This window comes from Gymnodraco acuticeps, unplaced genomic scaffold, assembly GCF_902827175.1.
Source record: "Gymnodraco acuticeps unplaced genomic scaffold, fGymAcu1.1, whole genome shotgun sequence".
Classification (NCBI taxonomy): domain Eukaryota; kingdom Metazoa; phylum Chordata; class Actinopteri; order Perciformes; family Bathydraconidae; genus Gymnodraco; species Gymnodraco acuticeps.
This window is the reverse complement of record NW_022990916.1, coordinates 102845-125344: the sequence shown is the minus strand read 5'-3', so window position 1 is coordinate 125344 and position 22500 is coordinate 102845. Positions and strand designations below refer to the sequence as shown.

At 41.3% G+C, this 22500-nt stretch overlaps 1 protein-coding gene across 1 annotated transcript in view; it reads left to right on the top strand.

Annotated features, from left to right (window-relative positions):
• Positions 1–1313: 1313 nt before the first annotated feature.
• Positions 1314–22500, top strand: part of LOC117558004 (NT-3 growth factor receptor-like) — a 43620-nt gene continuing 22433 nt past the window's right edge. The window contains exons 1-4 of the mRNA XM_034233963.1: positions 1314–1496; positions 4882–5054; positions 14639–14882; positions 17605–17673. Coding sequence (XP_034089854.1) covers positions 1314–1496; positions 4882–5054; positions 14639–14882; positions 17605–17673 — 669 coding nt within the window. The remainder of the gene's footprint in view (positions 1497–4881; positions 5055–14638; positions 14883–17604; positions 17674–22500) is intronic.

Here is a 22500-nt window from a genome sequence, read left to right as displayed (position 1 = left end):
CTCTTTAGTGTCCCCTGGTCTCCCAGCTGTGTGCATCACTCTTTAGTATCCCCTGGTCTCCCAGCTGTGTGCATCACTCTTTAGTATCCCCTGGTCTCCCAGCTGTGTGCGTCACTCTTTAGTGTCCCCTGGTCTCCCAGCTGTGTGCATCACTTGTTAGTATCCCCTGGTCTCCCAGCAGTGTGCGTCACTCTTTAGTGTCCCCTGGTCTCCCAGCTGTGTGCGTCACTTGTTAGTGTCCCCTGGTCTCCCAGCTGTGTGTGTCACTTGTTAGTGTCCCCTGGTCTCCCAGCTGTGTGCGTCACTTTTTAGTGTCCCCTGGTCTCCCAGCTGTGTGCGTCACTTGTTAGTGTCCCCTGGTCTCCCAGCTGTGTGCGTCACTTGTTAGTGTCCCCTGGTCTCCCAGCTGTGTGCGTCACTTGTTAGTGTCCCTGGTCTCCCAGCTGTGTGCGTCACTTGTTAGTGTCCCCTGGTCTCCCAGCTGTGTGCATCACTCTTTAGTATCCCCTGATCTCCCAGCTGTGTGCGTCACTCTTTAGTGTCCCCTGGTCTCCCAGCTGTGTGCGTCACTTGTTAGTGTCCCCTGGTCTCCGTTGTGTTTTGAGCTTCTTGCAGAGTTTTGTATTTGCAGCGCTCCAAGTAAATGCTACGTTTATTTCTTAAAAGGAATCACTCAAAGTTCTAACATAATCATTTTTCTCATCATACTGAGCTCGGTTCTTATTTTCCTCACATATTTCTCAAAAGTAGACATTTTAACAATTGTGTCCTCATTAGAAAATGATGTTGTTTCAATGCCGACAGTAAACCAGAGTAATCCATATCAGAGACTTGCAGCTCTGCAGGTCCGGTGTCATCCCACACTTTATCTGAGATTAAAAACCACTTGAACTCTAATGTTCCCAATATTCTCTCATAAATGTTTTCAAAGTTAAATAAAACATTTGTCTTACTTCTTATTGATAGATTGACATTTTTGCTTTGCTCTTTAGTGAAGCTGAATGAACTCATATTAATAAAGATATTCAAATATTAATAATCTTTTTCTATGGATTTACCATTAGCGTAAATCAAAATGTGTACATATTTAATTGTGTACGACATATACCGTACTGTATCTTTAGAAACTTCAGATCTTGAATTTAAAATAGTACAAATGTAACGCACCATATTCTTGCTTGTTTTTTGTTATTGAATTTGGTCATTCTCCAGCTTTACACACAATTATATTCATGTTTTTTTCAAATATAGCATTATTTATCTGTCTGTTTTTCTGTTCTTGTGTTTAACATCTGAGGAAAGGTTTTTATAAAATGCTCTTCTTCTCCCCCTCCCCTCTTCTCTCCCTGCCTGTCTGCGGTTTAGTGGTCCAGCATATAAAGCGCAGAGACATCATCCTGAAGAGGGAGTTGGGTGAGGGAGCATTCGGGAAAGTCTTCCTGGCAGAGTGTTACAACCTCTGCCCCACCAAGGACAAGATGCTGGTGGCTGTCAAGGTACGTCTTCTCAGAGCACTCGGGTTATGAACAGCAGGAAGAAAGGGAGTTGTTTTCCCCGATAACACACTTACTCACTTTCTATCGGAGAGGGAAAGACCCCTGCTCGCCTCTGTATGAACCGAACGTATGAAGACTGACAACAGGCCTTAGACACAGTATGGAACATTGCATCGTGGAACAAAATAAGTATTGTCCATGTCATTTACACGTCTTTCTGGCAACAATCCCACAATGCAAAGCGTCTAATTTGTAAAATAATAGTTGAATAGTTTGTTTTGTTCACCCTCTGTCTGAAACCAGAGCCCAGTCTGCTCTGATTGGTTAGCTGGCCGGCTCTCGTGTGATTGGTCAACCGCTTCGAGAAGTCCCTTAGCCTTATCACTTACAATTAGTTGGAGCGCTAGCCAATAGAAGCGCGAGTGTTATATGGTGATGTCACTATGTTCAGGAAGTAAACAAAGGACTCCAATGGAGGCGTTTCAGGCTGGGGGGAATTGTAGCCTTTGCAGACCATTTACATGCACTCAAACCAATACAACAGGAAGGTGAAAACCCCAAAAAGCAGAATAGCATGCCTTTAAGAATAAGATGGTATTTGCCTATCTAGTGCTTGTCTCAGTATTCAAGGGTTAACAAGCCCCCTCTACAATATCCTGTTTATTTTTCAAACATGTGCATTTTCATCAGAACATGTTCCTGCGTGCGATGAAGCAGAAAGAAGCCCTCTGAATTCCCTTAAAGGTCAACAGAAGGAATATTCACGGCAGTGCTTTGCCTCAATTTATCGTAGTCGAGCACTTGGGGGTATTGTTTTGGAGCGATGCCCAGACAAGAAACATTTCCTTAACGGCCCCTACACACGGCGGCGTACTTTTGAAGCTTCGACGGAAGCGTCAGCCAATCAAATCATATGCCAGTTCAAGCTCTAGCCAATCAAACCGCGTGCTTGTGTGTCCGGGGTGGGAGATTCATGTGATTGGTTGTTGGTCAAGCTTCAGACACACCCACCGGCAAGCTTCAACGCACGCCGCCGTGTGTAGGGGCCGTAAGAGTGCGGTTTGATTCGGTAATATGATTTGTATGGCCATTTTACCTACTGTGCGGTACATCTCCACCACTTCTCCAGCACATATGAGCAAATGCATTTCCATCCCCAGGTCTGTGCGTCTGTAATAATGTCAGCAGATGAGAGAAGTGCAGGAGATCAAGAGAGGCAGATCTCTGTGTATTCTTGTAGCGGATGAAGTGTCAAGAGTCTTTTTTTTCCCTCCAACTAAAAAAGCCATGTTATTTGATTTTTCCTTATTTTCTGATACTGTCACCTTCAACTGACCTCCCATCAAGACTTGATTTGTTATGAGCACTCCACTTCAGAGGAGTTCAAAGCAGTCCTTTCTCGATCCGTCTACCAATCAGATCAATTCTGTTGTGTAGAGTTGTTCCAGCCTCCTCTCTAAAAGCAATACGCTGGATTATTAGGTGGATATAATGCAGAGCCACGCACTGTATGCCGTATTGCTAAACAACAAAGACGACACTCTTCAATAAGGGCAGAGTTTCAAGGCTTTATTGGTGAATATAAAAGGAAAGTAACTGTATTTGGTTTGGACTCAATGCCGTGCCGTATCAGGTGAACTCGATAATCAAACCCAGCTATCTTTCCGTTCCTGTTCCCATGGATCTGCTGAGGATAAAGGACAAAGGAGCATTCACAACATTAAGCTGTATGCAGTAACTAAAGGCAACAGATGATTGGGAATAACCAATGGTTAGGGAGATAGTGATTTGTTCCAGGACTATGACTGCAGATGAATAGCCTTTTTCTCCAACATGGTATCTAAGTGGCAGCCATGATTAGAGCTGGGGGAGTTCGCTAAATGCTACGTAACAGGGCTTCAATGCTCCCTTTATTATCTCTGTTAGTATAGTACACACTGTACCAGCCTTTGTGAAAGGAACGGAGATCATTCATGCGGCATCAACATTCAAAGCGACTCACCATTCAACCGTCAATAAAATCCAAATGTATGTTTTACAGATTCAATGGAGGATCCTTTTTTAAAGGTGTTATAGTGCGATGGACAACGATCCTTTCTTGAATTGTGCAACATTGAACTTATTGGTGTACTCATTTTCTTTGTAAAATTGTTCCTTAGAAAAACATAAATCTTCCACGATTGCATTCAGTAAGTTTAGGCGAATTCTCTTTATACTGCTGTTGTCTTTTCCAAAGTACTTTTGCATATCTCTGAAGTAAAAAGTTCTAAGGAAAAGACCTGGAAAATAATTTGTTTGACTTTTTAAACACACCCTAGGAGTCTAGGATTATTTCTAAAAGTTGCGTTGCGTTGAAATGGTACGTTTAGGTGAATTCCCTTAACACTGCTGTTGTCTTGAAAGAGAACTAGAACATAATTCTTTAACTTTTTAGACCCATGCTAGTTGCTCTGCTAGCGTGCTCTTGATGCCACTGCCATGCTGGTTTCAATGAGGTCAAGTTTAGCATGTGAAAGTGGATTGGAAGGTCATGAGTTATACCGATGGTTATTCATAAATAAAACAATGTTTTGACCTTCTGATGCAGTAGATGAAAAATCAGGGGATCACAAGTTTTTGTTGGACTTCCAAGGGTCGTTGATTATCTGTAGTGAATTAAAAGATAAGCATTTGTGTACCATTTCACTTTAAAAACGACATGGTACTAGAATACACTTTATTAGTCAACAAGTTAGCAGGATTCATCTTCTCAGAAACACGAATGTACATATTTTGTAAGAAAATTCAACATTTGTGGAGAAATGTAAGTCTGTAAAGTTGTGGATTAAGGGAACTACAGTACAGACATGTGAAGACTAGAGCTACTCCTCTAGCATGGCCATCAATTCAAGGACAAATTGGGTGAACTGAATGGATGATTAAAACAGAGGAGGTTTAATTGGATTGTAGATAAAGCAAGAAGGATGGAGTGCAGCTGACATTGCAGCAAAATGTAGGGGCCAGACACCGGATTTGACGAAGAACAAGACGGAAACAATGACTTCGCTCTCAATGTGTTGGTACTTTTTGGAACAGATTTGAAAAGTTATGGTGCGTTCAAGTGTCCATTGGCAATTTGTGCAGTCAAACATTTCAAATGTTGTCAGGAAGCTGCTTCAAGAATGAACAAACCAACATACCGGAAATCTTATTATGATTTAACTGAACAGGAATTATATGTTGTTTTATACCTGGCTTCTATGAACAATTAATCGGCAGACAAATGATTGTAAGTCAATGAAGGCTGTAATGGATACACTGGTTTCTCTAAACTTGTCCCAACCAGCCATTGTTATGTTTTTCCTTTTGCAATGTGCTTAGCTGACTTTTCTATTCGTCCTTTCAGACATTGAAGGATCCCAATCTGTCGGCGAGAAAAGACTTCCAGAGGGAGGCGGAGCTGCTGACCAACCTGCAGCACGACCACATCGTTAAATTCTACGGAGTGTGTGTCGACGGAGACCCTCTCATCATGGTGTTCGAGTACATGAAGCATGGAGACCTCAACAAATTCCTCAGGTCAGTTCTCACCGAAGGTTAACCTTAATGTACGGAGCTACTGCTGGCTGAGCAGATTGGAGATGAGTCATATGAACAGACAGGGAGAAGTAAAGCAGGTGGAAACATGATGCAGTGTGTGTGTGTGTGTGTGTGTGTGTGTGTGTGTGTGTGTGTGTGTGTGTGTGTGTGTGTGTGTGTGTGTGTGTGTGTGTGTGTGTGTGTGTGTGTGTGTGTGTGTGTGTGTGTGTGTGTGTGTGTGTGTGTGTGTTACCTTAGCTCGAAGCCTTTTCACTCAGGGTACTGGTTTGACTTCAAATGTCCACCAATTTACTGACAGTAATTAAAAGTTAAACCGGTTACTTTTACGCTTTGGAAAGTTGATTGCGCGGCAGATAGTCAAAACGTGTATCTGTGTCACATTGGTTTCACATACAACACGCCTCTTTAGGAGACTAGTTGCAAGTTTGAGTCCTCTAACTCCAATTGAGCTACGATTGTGACGGATTATTTCACCCCATAGTGAAGTTGAACCAGTTTTTGCCACGCCACATTTCTCTGAAAACATCCTGACACTAAAACATATTTTTTCTGCAAACTAACTTATTTTGAGAAGAATTTGTCCGATATTGGTTCTAAGAACAAAATGTCCTCCTATTTATTTTTTTGTTTTCTTTAAAGGTTTGCGTACCTCTTTAACTTAAGCATCATCTTTCTGCTAATAACCTCTATGAAACTTTTCAATCCGGATTCCGCTCAAACCACAGTACCGAAACCGCACTCCTCAAAATTATAAATGACCTTCTCCTCTCCTCCGATGCTGGTAACCTCAACATCCTCATCCTCCTTGACCTCAGCGCTGCCTTCGACACCATCAATCACTCCATCCTCCTCACCCGTCTTGAAACCACTTTCAACATCACCGGCATTGCCCTCTCTTGGTTCACTTCATACCTCTCTGACAGAAACCAGTTCATCTACATCAATAACTGCAAATCCCCCACCGCTCCTCTCCCCCAAGGTGTCCCTCAAGGTTCAGTTCTCGGCCCCCTCCTCTTCATCCTTTACCTGCTTCCCCTTGGTCACATAATCCGCCGTCATGGACTTCAATTCTACTGCTTTGCCGACGACATCCAGCTTCTCATCTCCACCAAGTCCATCTCCACTGCTACCCACTCCATTCTGACAAACTGCATCACTGAAATAAAATCCTGGCTCCAACTTAACTTCCTGAAACTCAACTGCGATAAATCTGAAATAATAATCATTGGACAAAACAAGCTCACCACACCTATCCATAACTTCACCCTCAACATAGACGGCTTCCCAGTTCAAACCTCCCCTCACATCCGGAACCTAGGCATCATATTTGACCAAACCCTCTCCTACAACAAATACATCAAACAGATCACAAAGACAGCCTTCTTCCACCTCAAAAACATCGCCCGTCTACGTCCATCCCTCTCTCCCACTGCTGCCGAAACCCTCATCCACGCCTTCATCACCTCCCGTCTGGACTATTGCAACAGCCTCCTCTACGGTTCACCTGCAAAAATCCTCAAAAAACTTCAATATATCCAGAACTCCGCCGCCCGTCTACTCACCCACACCCGAATCCGTGAACACATAGTGTTTCTCAAACTTTTTCATGCCAAGGACCACTTAACCAATAAAAAAAACACTCGCGGACCACCTAACTCCACAAATATCCAAAAACACATTGTTTTTTACAAATCGCCTGAAAATGGTACAAACAAGTGGCCACATGTGTGATGAAGGTGTTGCACTGGGCTATATCATGCAATTGAAAGTGAAACTTAAGCTTGCTCCATTGCGGAGATATTCCCGCGAGAGTGCGGAAAACTGAAATTAATTAATTAATTTCAAATGTGAAATTGTACCAATATACTCACGGACCACTAGGGGGCGCTCACGGATGACGTACAAAGCCCTCCATAACCTGGCCCCATCCTACCTGACTGACCTCCTCCACAGACACACTCCCACTCGCTCCCTCCGCTCTGCTGCTGCCAACCTCCTGTCCCTCCCCACCCGGACCAACCTCAAGTCCTGGGGCGGCAGAGCCTTCTCCGTTGCTGCACCCACCCTCTGGAACTCACTACCCCAATCCATCAGAGATTCTTCCTCCCTCACAGCATTCAAAACATCACTCAAAACCCACCTGTTCAACACTGCATTCAACCACTGACCACCCCCCCCCCCCCCTATTTTTTGTTCTGTTTATCTCTTTTTGTATTTCTTTGTTATCTACTTTTTTTCTCTTGTCTTTTTTTCTCCTCTTAATTCTCTGTCAAAGCGTCTTTTAGTTTCATGAAAAGCGCTATAAAAGTCCCATGTATTATTATTATTATTATTAACTCTAAATATTTTAGCTATACTCATTGGATTTGCGTTTGTCAGCACTTTCCCCTTTACTGTAACATTGATATTTCTTTGGTTGGGACAAATAAAGGATTTCTCAATTTTAAAAACATCACAAGGTCTTGCCCCGGCTGAGTAGTGTCAATTATGGTGCGGGGCATGTTCTAAAAACATGGTTAAACCGTACACCCCAGCGCGTGCACTACGCTCTGCATCAGCCAAACGACTCGTTGCGCCCTCGCTGCGAGGGGGACCCAAGTTCCCATCGGCAAAAACACGTGGGTTTGCTGTCCTGGCTCCAGGATGGTGGAATGAGCTCCCCATTGACATCAGGACGGCAGATAGCTTACACATCTTCCGGCGCAGACTGAAAACTCATCTCTTTCGACTCCACTTCGAGCGTTAGAATTATTAACGAAGCACTTTTATACTAATAAAGGGCTGGCTTATCTAAAGCCAGTTGAGTAGCACTTGAAATGTTTGGCTCTATGAAACCTGATGTACTTATATGATTCTGTTTTCTTCAAGGTTGTGTCTTCCTGGTCGAATGTACTTATTGTAAGTCGCTTTGGATAAAAGCGTCAGCTAAATGCAATGTAATGAAATGTAATGTAATGTAATGTAATGTAAAAATAGCTCGCCAAGCAAATCCAAAATGTATAAAATACACAAAACAAAAAAGGAAATGTAATTAAAAGAATCTATTCTATGCATAAACGAAACATAAATCATAGCGAACTCTATCTACTTACTACAACTCTATATCTATCACCCCTCCTCCCCCCACCCCCACAATGAATATCGACCAATCACGTTCTTGCTTGATTTGCTGGATCAGCGTTGCAGTCGGGAAGAAAAGCAATGCGGCAGCTCACCGTGATTTTCCTTCTGGCAGAATCTACACTTCAGCCCCATTGAACAGCCTATCATGCAGCCTATGCAGCACATGAGGGGCAGAGAGAGAGAGAGAGAGAGAGAGAGAGAGAGAGAGAGAGAGAGAGAGAGAGAGAGAGAGAGAGAGAGAGAGAGAGAGAGAGAGAGAGCACCTTTATCTATTTAATATAGATAAAGTAAGAAATCATTCAGTGTGTACTATAGGACAGTAAACAAAAAACAGTTTAAAAGGGGAGTGATTGTAAAATATGCATAAATAAAAATAAAGGATGCTAACTAGGTAACATAAGATCAGAATAAAACAAGTTTAAATGATTTGTTATTGGTTGTGATCATATTCTAAAGATGTTTGGATTATTGGAAAGTATACATCTCCCTTTCGTCTGAGTGTTGAGAGCTGTATCCATACATTCATGATGTGCTCAAAGTGCAGCAGCTTGATGCTTTTAACTTCAACATTTAAAAAAAAAACTCTTCCCGGGGTGCAGGCCCCCTGACCCCCCTAGAGGAGGTTAGGACCCCCTAGAGGAGGTGAGAACCCCCCTAGAGGAGGTGAGGACCCCCCTAGAGGAGGTGAGAACCCCCCTAGAGGAGGTGAGGACCCCCCTAGAGGAGGTGAGGCCCCCCCTAGAGGAGGTGAGGACCCCCCTAGAGGAGGTGAGGCCCCCCCTAGAGGAGGTGAGGACCCTCCTAGAGGAGGTGAGGCCCCCACTAGAGGAGGTGAAGCCCTCCCTAGAGGAGGTGAGGACCCCCCTAGAGGAGGTGAGGACCCCCCTAGAGGAGGTGAGGGCCCCCCTAGAAGAGGTGAGGACCCCCCTAGAGGAGGTGAGGCCCACCCCCAAATAAAGCAGGTTAAAATGATTAAATTCCATACTTGTTCTTTTAGTAAACACTGAAAGTCCCACAGACCCAAACAGCACACAAAGGTTAAAGGTCAGAATATCATAATGTTAAAATGTGCTAAATATATACACTGCAAAAAACAAAAAAAGAGGATTAAAAGTAGCTCACGACTTGTTTTATTCTTTTTAAAGTAGCCCTCGCCCTAAAAAAGGTTGGTGACCCCTGCACTAGATCATAGCACCTTACGAAACAGGAAGAGTACTACATTTCTTTAGTTAAAGAACTTTGATAAGAACTTCAATAAGGGTCAAAGAAAAGGTTTTGTGAAATGCAGCCGTTGATATCCACCCATCTTCAGAGCTTTGTGGGTTAGCAAACTGGAGTGCTTTTGTTCCGTAATGCCAGACTCTACCGAGGGACGTGACCTCTGATAAGCTCCAACAAAAACGACACGACGGCTGAACAGCGAGCGCTCTGGTACCAGGAAGTGAAGCCGGTGTTCACAGGAGGAGTCTGAGAGAGAAGTGTGTTTTATCAAGAGCGCTGACAGCTGTGTGAACGTGTGTGTGTGGGCTATCTTGTGTTTGAAGTTTGAGCAATAGTTGAAAAGATGACGTGTTACGATTGAGCTCCAGCGTGTGTGTGTGTGTGTGTGTGTGTGTGAGGATTCAAGAGTGCGTGAAGACTTTCTGTTGGGAAATCATTCCTGAAATGAAAGGCAATGTCGCGAATGATGAAATTCTTTCATGCAAGGTGCAAGACGCGGCTGCTTTTCGGTCTATGGGTCCTGTTGGACACATGTAGCAAATGATATGTGTGGAATCAGTAGGGATGGAAAAGAGGATCTGATGTGTCCGGCGTAACTTTCAGATAATCGGAGGATGACCTGCAGAAAAGTGTAGTGACACAAATATGCAAACCTAGGAAGAGGGTTACTTCAAAAATGTAGTCCATTACAATAACTAGTTCACACTTAAAGTATTATCCTACAGAACAGCACAGCTTACAGAGAAGAGATAACATCTGATCCTTTACAACTTTAAGGGAATACAGTTATCTTTTTCTTGTATCCTGATTGCGTAATACCGTACGTGTAATCTTTTACTTTCCGAGCGGAATCACACTCATGCTAAAAGCCAAGAGTAGTGAGTCGCAGCAGATAACAGAGAGACAGCCTGAGAGAGGTTTTCCCCGCATGGAGAAGTGACGGGAAGGTGAGAACAGCAGGAGCTTCCCACGGGAAATGAGTTTCTCTCCATCGTCACCGAGGAGAGTTTTTGACCCAGAGTCAACTTCTTCTGGCAAATATGTGGACTGAAGTTCCTCGGTAAAGGAATATATAATGTACCACATGTATAACAGGCCCCAAAATAAATTAAAACAGTGCAATTAAAACCGGCTAAATGCTTGCAGGTTGTCGTTAATATTTCTAACAGCCTGTATGTGTGATGCTAACTCTCCATAGCTACAAAAAGGCTCCAGAATAAGGGTTTATTAGCACTCTGAAATAAGGTCAGAGGTCAGAGTCTGACATGCTGAAAAAGGTTCACACATTCAGAAGTTATAAGTGCAATTATATAACTTTAAAAGAAGGTAATAACACAAATATCAGTTCAGAAATGGACCATTTAATTTACAAATGATACAATACATCATGAAGAGGCCCTATTGTATTACTCTTCAGGTGTATATCAGTAGTGTCTCTACTTTAAAGAGTCCTCTCCTGCTGATGTTCAGGTGTATATCAGTATGTAGTGTCTCTACTTTAAAGAGTCCTCTCCTGCTGATGTTCAGGTGTATATCAGTATGTAGTGTCTCTACTTTAAAGAGTCCCTCTCCTGCTGATGTTCAGGTGTATATCAGTATGTAGTGTCTCTACTTTAAAGAGTCCTCTCCTGCTGATGTTCAGGTGTATATCAGTATGTGTGTCTCTACTTTAAAGAGTCCTCTCCTGCTGATGTTCAGGTGTATATCAGTATGTAGTGTCTCTACTTTAAAGAGTCCTCTCCTGCTGATGTTCAGGTGTATATCAGTATGTAGTGTCTCTACTTTAAAGAGTCCTCTCCTGCTGATGTTCAGGTGTATATCAGTATGTAGTGCCTCTACTTTAAAGAGTCCTCTCCTGCTGATGTTCAGGTGTATATCAGTATGTAGTGTCTCTACTTTAAAGAGTCCTCTCCTGCTGATGTTCAGGTGTATATCAGTATGTAGTGCCTCTACTTTAAAGAGTCCTCTCCTGCTGATGTTCAGGTGTATATCAGTATGTAGTGCCTCTACTTTAAAGAGTCCTCTCCTGCTGATGTTCAGGTGTATATCAGTATGTAGTGTCTCTACTTTAAAGAGTCCTCTCCTGCTGATGTTCAGGTGTATATCAATATGTAGTGTCTCTACTTTAAAGAGTCCTCTCCTGCTGATGTTCAGGTGTATATCAGTATGTAGTCTCTCTACTTTAAAGAGTCCTCTTCTGCTGATGTTCAGGTGTATATCAGTATGTAGTGTCTCTACTTTAAAGAGTCCTCTCCTGCTGATGTTCAGGTGTATATCAGTATGTAGTGTCTCTACTTTAAAGAGTCCTCTTCTGCTGATGTTCAGGTGTATATCAGTATGTAGTGTCTCTACTTTAAAGAGTCCTCTCCTGCTGATGTTCAGGTGTATATCAGTATGTAGTGCCTCTACTTTAAAGAGTCCTCTCCTGCTGATGTTCAGGTGTATATCAGTATGTAGTGCCTCTACTTTAAAGAGTCCTCTCCTGCTGATGTTCAGGTGTATATCAGTATGTAGTGTCTCTACTTTAAAGAGTCCTCTCCTGCTGATGTTCAGGTGTATATCAGTATGTAGTGTCTCTACTTTAAAGAGTCCTCTCCTGCTGATGTTCAGGTGTATATCAGTATGTAGTGTCTCTACTTTAAAGAGTCCTCTCCTGCTGATGTTCAGGTGTATATCAGTATGTAGTGTCTCTACTTTAAAGAGTCCTCTCCTGCTGATGTTCAGGTGTATATCAGTATGTAGTGCCTCTACTTTAAAGAGTCCTCTCCTGCTGATGTTCAGGTGTATATCAGTATGTAGTGTCTCTACTTTAAAGAGTCCTCTCCTGCTGATGTTCAGGTGTATATCAGTATGTAGTGCCTCTACTTTAAAGAGTCCTCTCCTGCTGATGTTCAGGTGTATATCAGTATGTAGTGCCTCTACTTTAAAGAGTCCTCTCCTGCTGATGTTCAGGTGTATATCAGTATGTAGTGTCTCTACTTTAAAGAGTCCTCTCCTGCTGATGTTCAGGTGTATATCAATATGTAGTGTCTCTACTTTAAAGAGTCCTCTCCTGCTGATGTTCAGGTGTATATCAGTATGTAGTCTCTCTACTTTAAAGAGTCCTCTTCTGCTGATGTTCAGGTGTATATCAGTATGTAGTGTCTCTACTTTAAAGAGTCCTCTCCTGCTGATGTTCAGGTGTATATCAGTATGTAGTGTCTCTACTTTAAAGAGTCCTCTCCTGCTGATGTTCAGGTGTATATCAGTATGTAGTGTCTCTACTTTAAAGAGTCCTCTCCTGCTGAGGTTCAGGTGTATATCAGTATGTAGTCTCTCTACTTTAAAGAGTCCTCTTCTGCTGATGTTCAGGTGTATATCAGTATGTAGTGTCTCTACTTTAAAGAGTCCTCTCCTGCTGATGTTCAGGTGTATATCAGTATGTAGTGCCTCTACTTTAAAGAGTCCTCTCCTGCTGATGTTCAGGTGTATATCAGTATGTAGTGCCTCTACTTTAAAGAGTCCTCTCCTGCTGATGTTCAGGTGTATATCAGTATGTAGTGCCTCTACTTTAAAGAGTCCTCTCCTGCTGATGTTCAGGTGTATATCAGTATGTAGTGTCTCTACTTTAAAGAGTCCTCTCCTGCTGATGTTCAGGTGTATATCAGTATGTAGTGCCTCTACTTTAAAGAGTCCTCTCCTGCTGATGTTCAGGTGTATATCAGTATGTAGTGTCTCTACTTTAAAGAGTCCTCTCCTGCTGATGTTCAGGTGTATATCAGTATGTAGTGTCTCTACTTTAAAGAGTCCTCTCCTGCTGATGTTCAGGTGTATATCAGTATGTAGTGTCTCTACTTTAAAGAGTCCTCTCCTGCTGATGTTCATGTCAGTATGTAGTGTCTCTACTTTAAAGAGTCCTCTCCTGCTGATGTTCATGTCAGCATGTAGTGTCTCTACTTTAAAGAGTCCTCTCCTGCTGATGTTCAGGTGTATATCAGTATGTAGTGTCTCTGCTTTAAAGAGTCCTCTCCTGATGATGTTCAGGTGTATATCAGTATGTAGTGTCTCTACTTTAAAGAGTCCTCTCCTGCTGATGTTCAGGTGTATATCAGTATGTAGTGTCTCTACTTTAAAGAGTCCTCTCCTGCTGATGTTCAGGTGTATATCAGTATGTAGTGCCTCTACTTTAAAGAGTCCTCTCCTGCTGATGTTCAGGTGTATATCAGTATGTAGTGTCTCTACTTTAAAGAGTCCTCTCCTGCTGATGTTCAGGTGTATATCAGTATGTAGTGTCTCTACTTTAAAGAGTCCTCTCCTGCTGATGTTCAGGTGTATATCAGTATATAGTGTCTCTACTTTAAAGAGTCCTCTCCTGCTGATGTTCATGTCAGCATGTAGTGTCTCTACTTTAAAGAGTCCTCTCCTGCTGATGTTCAGGTGTATATCAGTATGTAGTGTCTCTACTTTAAAGAGTCCTCTCCTGCTGATGTTCATGTCAGCATGTAGTGTCTCTACTTTAAAGAGTCCTCTCCTGCTGATGTTCAGGTGTATATCAGTATGTAGTGTCTCTACTTTAAAGAGTCCTCTCCTGCTGATGTTCATGTCAGTATGTAGTGTCTCTACTTTAAAGAGTCCTCTCCTGCTGATGTTCATGTCAGCATGTAGTGTATCTACTTTAAAGAGTCCTCTCCTGCTGATGTTCATGTCAGCATGTAGTGTCTCTACTTTAAAGAGTCCTCTCCTGCTGATGTTCAGGTGTATATCAGTATGTAGTGTCTCTACTTTAAAGAGTCCTCTCCTGCTGATGTTCATGTCAGCATGTAGTGTCTCTACTTTAAAGAGTCCTCTCCTGCTGATGTTCAGGTCAGCATGTAGTGTCTCTACTTTAAAGAGTCCTCTCCTGCTGATGTTCATGTCAGTGTGTAGTGTATCTACTTTAAAGAGTCCTCTCCTGCTGATGTTCATGTCAGCATGTAGTGTCTCTACTTTAAAGAGTCCTCTCCTGCTGATGTTCATGTCAGTGTGTAGTGTATCTACTTTAAAGAGTCCTCTCCTGCTGATGTTCATGTCAGCATGTAGTGTCTCTACTGGGACCCTTAATGTAGTTTAAAACCGTATTCCTCTTACTATGACACTGAATGCACTCTCTGTGATCTCCTAGCGTCTCCTGAAAATATAACCCTACAGATCTCCTCAGTCTCACTTCCTCCAACCAATCAGTGTTGTTGTTTGTTCCTCAGAGCCCACGGTCCGGACGCCATGATCCTGGTGGACGGCCAGCCGCTGCAGTCCAACGGGGAGCTGGGTCTGTCTCAGATGCTGCACATCGCCACGCAGATCGCCTCGGGCATGGTGTACCTGGGGTCGCAGCACTTTGTGCACAGAGACCTGGCAACACGCAACTGCCTGGTGGGCAACGGCCTGCTGGTGAAGATCGGAGACTTCGGCATGTCCCGGGACATCTACAGCAGCGACTACTACAGGGTAAGAGTCACTCATTCATCACGGTTATTTATATACCGCAGGCTTTTCAGAGTTCAGAGTTCAGAGTGATGGCATGCAAAGAAAAGAACAATGTTGCCCTTGTTTGAGAAGGTTTTCCAAAGTAGCATTGCCTTGAAAACGTTGTTCCAATGGGTAATACAACTACTTTATTCATATACCGCAGGCTTTTCAGAGTTCAGAGTGTCAGGGTGATGACATTTAAAGAAAAGTTAAATGTGCCCATTGTTTGAATAGGTTTTCCAAAGTTGCATTGCCTTAAAAAACGTTATTCCAATGGGCAAAAAATCCACTTTCTTGTTTTTACATACACATATTCATGACGGTTATTTCTGATCAAAAACTCTTTATGGCGTTTAGACAATGCGTAAGTAATGTTTGTCATTTAGAAGTGGAAAGCAACATATATTCACACAAATGAAACAATGGTCTGTACTGACTTAATGTACATAGAGAAAACATAATCACACAAACTAACAATAACAACGACTAAAGTAATCCCCTACGGCGGTTATGTATAATGCAGGCTTTTCAGAGTTCAGGGTGATTTCAAGAAAAGTACCATGTTGCCATTGTTTGATTATGTCTTCCAAAGTTGCATTGCCTTAAAAACGGTCCGTTCGAGTACTTCATTATGCCTCTTCCTTTATGTTGACACAAGGTACATTTAGCATTTGCATAACAAGTTATTTTTAACAGCTCGGTATCATAAGAACATCCTAAACGACATTTACAGGTCGTTAGTAGGGCTGCTATATGAATTGGAATATTATGGATATGGCAATATGGACAAGTGACCATCCGACATCGCGGCAAAAGCAATATTTGATCAAGTAAACATATATAAAAACTCATGAATAAAGTACCGTGGAACTACAGGGAAGTTGTTATTCTACAGACGTAATAAGAAAAACCTTGTTTCGTACCGATCCTCTCAAAAAATCCCACCATGGGTCCGCCGCATACTCTACATCTCAAAAAAAGGCAATCTGGCCTAAAAATGATCTTTAAAAGAATACAATATCTACCATGATCATTTATATACATATTTATATGTTTCTTTGCTATGATAATTCCCTGTATCGCAAATCATATCACAAAACATTCAGAATGATCTTTTTCCACTATCGGAATAGTGTCGAGTTACACTTCCTGTTCTTTCCCACGGAGATGTACACACTCTCCCTCCCCAGTGCAGCCCTCACACACTCCAGCCCTCACACACACTTTGAGGATGTTAGGGCGGTTTAGTCGAGGAGATGATCCAGCTGAGCCTCTTGTTTGCATCGTTTCAGCTTCATGTCCTCTGCTGTTTAACACGATTAGAAACTCTGCAGCTGAGGAGTTTGGCATGTCTCTGAGTGAGTGAGTGAGAATCAGAATACCTTGATGTTATTTTCAAATTATGAGGAATCTACGAATCTAGGAACTATTGATCTAAAGTGAAGAAGTTGAAGAGATTCCTGTTAAAGTGTTTCTGCAGAGAGAAAGTAGGTCTTAGAGTACCGTGGAACTACAGAGTTCAGAGTTCCTTAATTCGTCCCACTGAGGGGAAATGTACATGGGTTATATATATATATATATATATTGCCAGAGGTAGGAAGTAGTGGAGTACAAATACTTCGTTACTGTACTTAAGTACATGTTTCTGGTATCAGTACTCCACCACTTATTTTTCTGATGACTTGTACCTGTACTTTCTACTTCTTACATGTTGAACTCAAATACCTGTACTTTCTACTTCTTACATGTTGAACTCAAATACCTGTACTTTCTACTTCTTACATGTTGAACTCAAATACCTGTACTTTCTACTTCTTACATGTTGAACTCAAATACCTGTACTTTCTACTTCTTACATGTTGAACTCAAATACCTGTACTTTCTACTTCTTACATGTTGAACTCAAATACCTATACTTTCTACTTCTTACATGTTGAACTCAAATACCTGTACTTTCTACTTCTCTCATGTTGAACTCAAATACCTGTACTTCTACTTCTTTAACTACTTACTTTACATGTTGAACACAAATACCTGTACTTTCTACTTCTTACATGTTGAACTCAAATACCTGTACTTTCTACTTCTCTCATGTTGAACTCAAATACCTGTACTTTCTACTTCTTACATGTTGAACACAAATACCTGTACTTTCTACTTCTTACATGTTGAACACAAATACCTGTACTTTCTACTTCTCTCATTTTCCAAACAGCTGGTTCCTTTAGTCTGAATGTGTGTTTGATGCGTGATCATTATTCTTTAGAGTCATTGCGTGCCTATTGATTGAACACGATCCGTGTATCCATCATTTCCTGGTCTTCTCTAAAGAAGAGGGACCAATGGAAACGTTGTCATGTTGCCGTTGTTCAGCATGGAAACATTCATTAGCTAACAATGACATTATTGTTCTATTAATATAAAGGGAGGTCAGGTACTCTTTAAAGCAGCTGCTAGTTATGGGTACTTTTTACTGAAGTACATTTCAAAGCCTCTTTACTTTTACTTGAGTTAAGAAGTTTAGTCAGTACTTCCACTTTCACCAGAGTCTGTTTAAACACGAGTATCTGTACTTCCACTTGAGTAAAGGATGTGTGTACTTGTGTGTTGTTGGAGTGGAGTGATGTGAGTGAGAGGAAGATGTGGACCTTTGGCTGCAGAGGTGAAATGACTTTAGGTGCGTCTGATTTTGTTTCCCCAGCGTGGCAGCTGGGCGGGGGCGGACCTCGCTGGGGGAAACGGCAGCAGTTATGAAGCACTTGCCTGCTGGGTGAGCAGCTCTAAATAATTTGTAAACGAAGTTGGAGGATGTCTGTAGAGTTTGGGACAACAATATCCTCCATGCACACCATCTGTGTGTTCAGTGTGTGTTGAAATCTGTTCGCCCTGTGGATGGACCAGTGACAGGTTTACTGTTAGGAAAGAAAAGGGACATTTATTCAGATTGTATTAAATATTGTCATGCATAATTCTCTTATTACAGAAGAGCAGCAGGGTAGCGAGGCTGTTAGAACCAAACAATATCTTAACAACATTAACATATGTATCAAAAATACTGAGTTTTTTAACAGTTGCTTCACTTTAGAATAAACAAAACGTATTTATACTTATATTAGAAGTTAATTATATGAATCAGGGATACAAAAGAAACAACAAATATGAAAAAAGGGGAAATTAAACATAAAAAGTTCTGACAGTTCCTCCATTTTAGATTTTAAAAAGGCAATAACAGATAATAATGCTAAACCCTTTTTAACTTTTAGAAATATGAACCTAAAAAGTATTAAATAAAATAGACATAAAAAGTCAAACTGAAAAATATTTTTGTGATATTTACTTTATTTATAAAATGAAGTATGAACAACAAAAGATAATTATTTTAACAATTATTTAAAATAATACAAAACATGTATATAAATGTAGAAAAGTGAAATTAAAAACTTTGCAATAAAGATAAATTAGAAGTAATTATATAAACAGTTAAGTAAAAATGTCAAATTAAAAGTTACAATAACATATAATAGACGGTTAGGGATACTCCATTTCTTTTTTTTTAAAGGAGCAAGAAAAGCCATTTAATTAATAATATTATATAAACCTAAAAAGTAAATAAAAATGTGCCATAAAAAGACGAAATAAAATTAATTGGCCTTTTTTTATTTTAAATATAACAATTTAAAGTAACAATGTACAATATATCACAACAATAACACATATTTAAATCTAAATTATGAAATAAGAAGTGGTGTATTAATAGATATTGTTAAGATACAAATGCGTTTTAGCTGCTGATGGCGAAATATATAAAATATGTTAAATAGATACCGTTATAAGTTCTCTATCCAGGAGCTGAATTAAACTGTGTTCAGAATATCAAAGGAGTCCCTCATGCTGTGACACAAATTAATGCCGTTTTAATTTTGCAGCCACTTTCTGAAACACTATATTAGAGGTTTAGCATCAAGGGTTTGCAAACACAGCACTCACATCCTGAATGCTCGTAATGAGCTCTTTGTGGAGGACGGAGAGTGGATGCTCGGTTTGATGAAACCACTGCACGCCCTGTTACTGTGTGCATGCATTGGTTTTCTGTGTGTCCTTTTTTTAATTCAACTTACGAAATATTAATATGTAGAGGCAAGTCAGTCAAATAGCCCTCCGTTATCCAAAGACATTGTTTTTGGTGAACGACCTCAAGTTTTATGGCAAAAAATATATATATATACTGAAACGTTGACTTTAATTAAATGTATTACGTCAACAGATCTCACGTAACTGTAGGTTAGTTGAAAGCAATAATAATACGTTTAATTGTGCTCAACTTAATACGATTGCTTTCAACTAACCTAATACAGTTATGTGAAATCTGTTGACGTAAGACATTTAATTAAAGTCAACAGATATTTCAGTGAAAAGAAGACCCAGAAAAGCAAATGAAGGCCCCTTTAAACAAAGCCATATATATGGGTTATATATATATATATATATATATATATATATAGCCCTCCGTTATCCAAATACATCGTTGTTGGTCAATGACCTTACATTTTGATGCAAAATAACAAAAAAATCACTACAGGAAGCACTGGAAATCTGAGACGTTGACTTTAACCTGTTAAGCCCCATGCCCCCGCCGACCCTCCGTTATCAAAATACATCGTTTTTGGTCAACGACCTCAAGTTTTATGGCAACATAACAAAAAATATACTGAAACGTTGACTTAAATTAAATGTATCATGTCAACAGATATCTGTTAATACATTTAATTAAAGTCAACAGATATTTCAGTGAAAGGAAGACCCCAAAAAGCAAATGAAGGCCCCTTTAAACAAAGCCATGTATATGGGTTCAAATAATTATACTATACCAGATAATGAAAAGTAAAGAAATGTAACATAACACAATTTAAAGGTCAACATAAAATGCAATGTCAATTTTTGTTTCACAGTTTTCGTGCTCATGATAGGTGCCTGATATGCGTCTATATCCCTTACTTTATTTCAGATCCCATATTAGAAACCCAATGAGAGTTTAGGTTGAGGTAAATATCAAAGCTACGGTGTGAGTCCGACCCGGCTCATCGTGGCGTTCTGACATTTTGCTGAAATGTCCTCGGGTTTGCAGACGCATTTCTGTTTCCTTCTCTTCTTCCCTCTCAGAGGCCGCTTACAAAAGAGTCCTTTGAAATCCTGAGGAATCTGTGAAGTATTCATCTACTAAAATGAAAAAGTTGAATACATTCACGTTAAAAAAAGTTCTTCTGCCGAGAAACAGTCGGTCTAAAAGACATGTGTTCAGAATCAGAGTTCCTTAATGTGTCCCAAAGACGGGACATTTACATTGTTACAGCAGTATAGACAGAGACACAAAATAACACTAACATACTATTAGATCAAAAGGCATGCACATAGTATTTAGAATAAAATAAAACACAAAATGTACAGAAGAACACATTCAGGGAAAATAAATAAGTCATCCATCCATCTTCTCCCGCTTATCCGTGGTCGGGTCTCGGGGGTAGCAGTTCCAGCAGAGAGCCCCAAACTTTATTTTCCCTGGCCACATCAACCAGCTCTGACTGGGGGATCCCAAGGCGCTCCCAGGCCAGCGAAGAGATATAATCCCTCCACCTGGTCCTGGGTCTACCCCTTGGTCTCCTCCCAGCTGGACGTGCCTGGAACACCTCCCTAGGGAGGCGCCCAGGTGGCATCCTAACTAGGTGCCCGAACCACCTCAACTGGCTCCTTTCGACGCGAAGGAGGAGCGGCTCAACTCCGAGTCCCTCCCTGATGACCGAACTTCTCACCTTATCCCTAAGGGAGACACCAGCCACCCTGCGGAGAAAACCCATCTCGGCCGCTTGTATCCGCGATCTCGTTCTTTCGGTCATGACCCATCCTTCATGACCATAGGTGAGGGTAGGAACGAAAATGGCCCGGTAGACAGAGAGCTTTGCCTTCTGGCTCGGCTCCCTTTTCGTCACAACGGTGCGGTAAAGCACAGTACCGCTCCCGCTGCTCCGATTCTCCGGCCCATCTCACGCTCCATTGTTCCCTCACTCGAGAACAAGACCCCGAGATACTTGAACTCCTTCACTTGGGGTAAGGACTCATTCCCTACTTGGAGTGGAATAATGATAAATAAGTCAGTATATTTAAAATAAAATAAGTTTAACATTGTAGAATGAAATCTGTAGCGGTAGATTTCAGTAATATAACTAAATCATATATTTACATAATAACATACAGATTCTTGTTGGTATGGACTACCTAAGAAGCAACAGACAGTAGTAATAATATTATTAGCAGAAGTGTTGTTGCATTGAGCCGATTTTTACATTATTGCACATTGGTGTCATTTATAAGTTTTAGGAGGAGTTTCTTTGTATGATTTGATATTTTGATCCCTTCTTACATGTGTGTGTAACTTAATATATAACAACATTTTGCCATGTCACTAAAGCATATCTTATTGGTTAGCCAGTAAAGATGTTGTATATTGGGGGAAACGACAGAATAACCAAAAACACCAACATTTCCAGGGAAGTTAACGGATATATTTTATACTTTTATTTTTGCTAAGGATTTTAATGAGCATTCCACTTAAGTTTCACACATCATTTCAAGTCCTTACACTATAACCTCCACCACTGTTGCCCCTTTCACACCAACGCGTTTTCAGCTCTGGCTCGGAGCTGGAGCTGAAAAGTACCGTTTTTTCCTGTTCACACCGCAGAGGCGCCGCCTCTTAGCTCCGGAATCCGGTTCACTTCCAGCTCCAAAAAATTGTCAGTCTAGAGGCAAGAGCTTCGGAGCTAAGAGGCCGCGTCTCTTACGTCTCTCTTACGTCGAGGCGGGGGCAGGGGCAGATTCGTCGTTGAAGTAGATGCTGAAGACCATAAAGAAGTCTTGCATTTCGCATGTGATGTTTGTAACGTTCCAAGTAAAGTCGTCCCTTGTAAAGTCGTCCGATGCCTTCCATTTCGTTTCGTAAGAGGATAACCAAAGCGAACAGCGCTTCAATACAATCGGCCATTGTTGTTGTTGTCGATGTGAGGGATTTCCGCGGTTTGGATTTTATGAAGCAGGCACGTAAACGGTGACGTCATGACGCAGCAGTGGCAGCTCTGGGCGGTGTGAACAGAGCGGGAGCAGAAAAGGGAAACCGGAGCTGAACCAGAAAAGCTCCCGCTCGGAGCTAGAAAGGGAAAAGCGCTGGTGTGAAAGCCGCAAGAGTATACAGTCAAGTGTTTTCTTCTTCTGGTCCTAAAAACACCACGGTTCATCTAATCGTCTCTAAAGACTCAGTCACAGCTCATTTAGCCGGCACTCCCCCTTAACGATTAACTGGTTCATCAGTTTGCTCTTGTCTGAACAATTACAAGTGTATTGTGAACTGAAGCTGCTGTGAGGTAGACACAATCAAACCTATTTTCTGAATCATAACAACAGTGATGAATGATTTTACAAAGTTGACCCCAGAAGACCACAAATGCAAAACCTACTGAAAGTGATCATAGTTATTTTTCGCGTGGAAAAACGTAGCATACAAGCAAACGTGTTTTTTATGGCACTAACATCAAATAAACCTTCATCC